The sequence below is a fragment of the Pagrus major genome, chromosome 17 (genome assembly GCF_040436345.1).
Source record: "Pagrus major chromosome 17, Pma_NU_1.0".
In the NCBI taxonomy this organism is placed as follows: Eukaryota; Metazoa; Chordata; class Actinopteri; order Spariformes; family Sparidae; genus Pagrus; species Pagrus major.
The window spans coordinates 28,568,971-28,574,985 of record NC_133231.1 but is presented as its reverse complement, the minus strand read 5'-3'; the positions used below and the strand labels follow the sequence as shown (position 1 = coordinate 28,574,985).

The 6,015-nt window shown below is 37.4% G+C and overlaps 1 protein-coding gene across 1 annotated transcript; it reads left to right on the top strand.

Moving 5' to 3' along the window:
- Window positions 1-1,723: 1,723 nt before the first annotated feature.
- On the top strand, window positions 1,724-3,724 carry LOC141012557 (fucolectin-1-like). Its single transcript, XM_073486064.1, has 5 exons — window positions 1,724-1,787; window positions 2,161-2,455; window positions 2,583-2,737; window positions 3,125-3,404; window positions 3,574-3,724. Exons 1-5 carry the CDS (start codon window positions 1,724-1,726, stop codon window positions 3,722-3,724), a joined length of 945 nt encoding a protein of 314 aa, XP_073342165.1.
- The last annotated feature ends 2,291 nt before the right edge of the window (window positions 3,725-6,015 follow it).

The following is a 6,015-nucleotide window of genomic DNA, read 5'->3' as shown; positions in this document are numbered from 1 at the left end:
ATTTTGTTTTAATGTATTCATTCAGATCCCCTTTAGCCACTACTGAGGTAGAAGCTATTCTTCCTGAGGTCAACTCAAGTAAAAATCACATCATAATCACAGACTCATTTAATTTTGCCAATTGAAGTATTTAGCAGCACAACAACTGCTAAGTATGATGTGAGGATAACACCTGCACACTTACACACTTTCACTTTCCAGCATCAACTCCTCACTCGTGCAAAGTGCACACATTATCTGATCAAACCATCACCTGGCAGCAGATCAGCAGTATTGCTAGTGTCTACTTTTATTGTTTTATCTCTGTGTTTATCTGACCAGGAGGCACAACTGCATTTCTACAGAAAAATTGACTATGAACAACAACTGCACGTGACACAGGCCAGGAGGTGGAGCAGGTTTACACCATCTCCTCTTCTGTTTCTGGACAACAACATCACCATCATCAGACAGGAAACCAAGAAGTTTATGTTATCAAGAGAGGGGTATGAAGGCCCCTCCAGCGGACCGCTCGCTTTAGTTATTTAGTTTCGACTAATTTATTTATTTGTTCGTTTACTTACACTTTTTTTAAATGCACCTTTATCATTTTCTTTCTTATCTCACATGCTCTGTTTATTAACAGAACTTCACATTTTTCTCTATCTAAATGTTTGCATTTGTGTCTTTTCAAATAAAGAAATACTTTAAAACATCTCATCCTTTTCCTTGTTTGAGCACACACTGTACAAATACACAGATGCTCCATCTACTATCATCATTCAGATCCCTTTAGCCACTACTGAGGTCGAAGCGATTGTTCCTGCAGTCACCTCAAGTAAAAATCACATCATAATCACAGACTCATTTCAATTTAGCCTATTGAAGTATTGATGCGAGGATTCTTAAAATAACACCTGCACACTTTCACACACTTTTACTTTTCAGCATCAACTCTACACTCGTGAGAATGCAACGTGCACACGTTATCTGATCAAATCATCACCTGGCAGCATATCAGCAGTATTGCTATTCGCATATTTTACTGTTTTATCTCTGTGTTTATCTGACCAGGAAGTACAACTGCATTTCTACAGAAATTGACTATAAACAGCAAGTGCACATGATACAGTTGACACGATGTTTATTCAGTGATGACTAATATATAAAGCAAGAAGCTCATCAATTTGACGCATTAAATTCCAAACTTTACAGGTCAGACACAGTGAAAGTAAATGTTCGGCCCTTCACTTTATATAAAAAAGCAGTTGAATAGACCTTTAGTTACAGTTCTCAGTGGGATTCTGTTTTTTATACTGTATTAATTATTTACTTCCACCTGTGTTGTTCTGTGCCCTGTCGTCAGGGCGGTATGTTTTTATGTTTTAATGAGCACACTACAATAAATTCTTAGTTGTCGATGTGGCAATGAAGTCTTGGATACAGAGCCGGTGACGAGCCTTATCTAAAAGAAAACAAGAAAAAAGAGTCATCTGTGGTAAATCATCGATTAACAACAACTACACGTGCCGTGATAAGATACACACATAAATATCCCCATGTGGTCCACATCAAATCATACCCGTCAACACAGCATAAACCTCAGCTTCTCATCCGCTTCAGAGTTTATCTGACAAGACCAGGTATGTGGCTCTAGTTGAATACTCGTGCTTTAACTGTAAATACAGGCTGGATATTATTCATTATTTATTATTTGACTTCTTTTTCCATCTCGACCAGAACAATGAAACACAGTACAGTTCTGCTTTTGCAGCTCCTGCTGGGGACGTGCTCGGTTTACACCTATCGTAAGTATGATCTGGCTGAAGCTGGAGATATTAAAGAAATGTTGTATTGAGTAGATTTGTTTCCAGTTTTTGTTTAAGGTCAACTTTGTAAGAAAGTTGATTTTTGAGTCTCATTCCCAACTTGTCAAATACTGACGCCTTTGGATGGCAACCGACCCGACCCTAAAAATCCAGGGCGTCAGTATTTGTCAGGCTGGTGATGAGACTCTAAAATCAACTTTGTTACAAAGTGGACCTTTGAGAAGAGCATGCTTCTCCTTCACCTTCAACTCCAAACTCAACAATTCCTTGTAGGATCACTACATGTTTACAAAGATGGTCAGGTTTTAGGTATAATACAAACCAAAAATGATTGTATGTATTTCTTTGACAGAAAATGTGGCCTTGCGTGGCAAAGCAACTCAGTCACACCGCCTCAACGGAGGGCATGCAGTTTTTGGGGCTGCCTACAATGCGATTGATGGAAACCGTGAATCTGATTATGTTGCCGGATCATGCACCGCCACTATTGTACAGACCAACCCCTGGTGGAGAGTGGACCTGCTGGAGTCCTACATCATCACCTCCATGACCATCACCAACAGAAGAGACTGCTGTGCAGAAAGGATCAACGGAGCAGAGATTTACGTCGGCAACTCTTTAAGTGACGATGGTTTTTCAAACCCAATGTAAGTGAACGTGATGTCTTATTAGTAAATTCAGGGTTTCTCTCAGATATTTTAATTAGTGTTGGGATTATTTCTTACTTCATACATTAAACAAATCCATGCACTGTTTCCTCTCTCTCTCTTCCAGGGTTGCTGTAATCTCTCGTATTCCAGCAGGCAGAACTTTGAAAATCACTTTCACCAGTCGTGTGGAGGGACGTTATGTGATGGTGGCTCTACCCGGTTCAGGAAGGCTCCTTACACTCTGCGAAGTGGAAGTTTATGGCTACCGTTCCCCGACCGGTGAGAACTGAATATTAAGCTGAAGCCACAATATATGATTTTCTCACACCTCATTTTCTATACAGCTGTAGTCACCCAACTCACACATTCAGTCACATTCTTGTGAATAAAGAAAACAAGTAAATTACATGTACCGGTATATATATGAATATATAAATATCCTTTGTAAATTGGTATATATTTGAGCTAAATTTTCTTACCTCTAACATTCAATAAAGTGAGACTCACCAGCCTTCTAGATTATTTTGTGAAAGAATTATTATTAGGGGTGTCACGATTTTCTAAATCCAAGATATGATTAGATTTTTGGTTTCAACTTTACTTTTTCTTTTTTTTCCAAACAATTCACACATTTGCTTCTGCTAACTGCTGGTGTCCTTTGTGCAGGAGACAACCTGGCAATCCAAGGAAAAGCCACACAGTCGTCACTGCATTCTTTTGGTCATGCTATTCACGCCATAGATGGGAATCGGGCCAGCGACTGGGCCCAGGCTTCTTGTATTCACACAGGGAATGACTTCAACCCCTGGTGGAGAGTGGACCTGGGCAAAACACATAAAGTGTTTTCTGTTAACGTAACCTCCTACAGAGAATCTTACCAAAGACTTAATGGAGCTGAGATCCGGATTGGAGATTCTCTTCAAAACAATGGCAACAACAATCCCAGGTAGTTATTAATTAAATACTACTTTGATGAAAGGTTTGTGATTAATATATCTGTCATTTGGTTTGTCTGGAAGAACACATTTAGACTAAAAATGAAATCTTTCTGAGAGAATCCATTTATTAAACTGACAATTTGATGTTAACAGAGTGATTTTATTTTTTTCTGCTAGGTGTGCTGTGATCTCAGGCCTCACTGGAGGTTTCACTGGGAACTTTGAGTGTAACGGGATGGACGGACGCTACGTTAACATAGTCATTCCTGGAAGAACTGACTACTTGCTCCTGTGTGAGGTGGAGGTTTACGGCTCCAGGCTGGATTAGCTCTGAGGAGGTTCAAAATTAATAACAATTACATTTCTTATTGCATGTGCTTAGCTGATGTTCTTGTACAGGTTCATGTTGCTTCAGTTATTACATTGCCATCATAAGAGACGGAAGTAATATTGTAATATAGCATGTTAAAGCTGCATTACTAAATCTTTTACCACTAGGGGGCAGAATAACTCAAACACAGACTAAGCAAAAGCATGTTGTTGATAGAACAAGAAACCCAAGATTGATATATGTACTGTATATATATGTGTGTGTGTGTGTGTGTGTGATTTTGTATGAACTTTGTACATTTGTACTTGTTTAGGTCATATTTTTGTGTTTTCTTAATAATGTCACTGCTTTCAGATTATTATTAAATCACCTTTGTTGAAATAAATCAAAACTATAAGAAAAAGAAAAGCTGGCTATGTTTTTTTATTGAAACAGTTTGTTACATGTATTATCACCTAAGCATATTCTGCAAACTACAACTGCGAACTAAAACATTTGATGAAGCTTGAACAGCACAGAAAAATAAAAGGAAATAAATGAATAAATAAAAGGATATAAAAATATCTATAACTTTCTGCAATAATCCAAACTCCAATGGAAAAAACCCACAGGCTTTTTTGTAGTAGGAACCATGGTGATGCTAACTTTCGAGTTAGCCTCGGAAAATCTGTCATCCCTGCAGCACTCATAAAATTGAAGAAGGTCATGTGCTGAACTGGAGAGATTTTGATCTTTTTTGTCTAATTATGGGGTTTATTGTGTGAACAGAAACATGAATGCATGAAGAAGTAAAGACTTACAAAAAGAATAAATAGCGTACATTCATTATATACAGTAGACTGCACACAATATATCATATTTGTTGTCTACCACTACTGAGGTAAAAGTTATTCTTCCTGGGGTCAACTCAAGTAAAAATCACATCATAATCATGGACTAATTTAATTTTGCCTATTGAAGTATTTAGTGACACAAAGGACGATTCTTAAAATAACACCTGCACACTTGCACACTTTATTGTTTCACTTTCCAGCATCAACTCTACACTCGTGAGAATACAAAGTGCACACATTATCTGATCAAACCATCACCTGGCAGCATATCAGCAGTATTGCTATTCGCATATTTTACTGTTTTATCTCTGTGTTTATCTGACCAGGAAGCGCAACTGCATTTCTACAGAAATTGACTATAAACAGCAAGTGCACGTGATACAGTTGACACGATGTTTATTCAGTGATGACTAATATATAAAGCAAGAAGCTCATCGATTTGACACATTAGATTCCAAACTTTACAGGTCAGACACAGTGAAAGTAAATGTTCGGCCCTTCACTTTATATAAAAAAAGCAGTTGAATAGACCTTTAGTTACAGTTCTCAGTGGGATTCTGTTCTGTATACCGTGTTAATTGTTTACTTCCACCTGTGTTGTTCTGTGCTCTGTCGTCAGGGCGGTATGTTTTTATCATTTAATGAGCACACTACAATAAATTCTTAGTTGTCGATGTGGCAATAAAGTCTTGGATACAGAGCCGGTGACGAGCCTTATCTAAAAGAAAACAAGAAAAAAGAGTCATCTGTGGTAAATCATCGATTAACAACAACTACACGTGCCATGATAAGATACACACATAAATATCCCCATGTGGTCCACATCAAATCATACCCGTCAACACAGCATAAACCTCAGCTTCTCATCCGCTTCTGAGTTTATCTGACAAGATCGGGCGTGTGGTTCTAGATGAATAGTCATGCTTTAACAGTAAATACACAGTCTGGATATTATTCATTATTTATTATTTGACTAGTTTTCTTCTTGATGTCACTGCTTTCAGATTATTATTAAATCACCTTTGCTGAAATAAATCAAAACTATATATAAACAAAAAACCTGGCTATGTCTTTTTATTGAAACAGTTTGTAACATGTATTATCACCTAAGCATATTCTGAAAACTATATATGTAGAACATCTGATAAAGCTTGAACAGCGCAGAAAAATAAAAGGAAATAAATCAATAAATGAAAGGATGTAAATATATCTATAACTTTCTGTAATAATCCAAACTCCAATAGGCTTTTTTGTAGTAGGAACCATGGTGATGCTAACTTTCGAGTTAGCCTTGGAAAATCCGTCATCCCTGCAGCACTCAAAATTGAAGAGGGTCATGTTTCATATTGAGCAACCAAAGTACCGAAGCACAGGTTTACTCACATGGTGTCACATTTTAATAGGCTATAGTGTCATAATTAACATAAAATGAAGACAAACTGATCTGATAACATT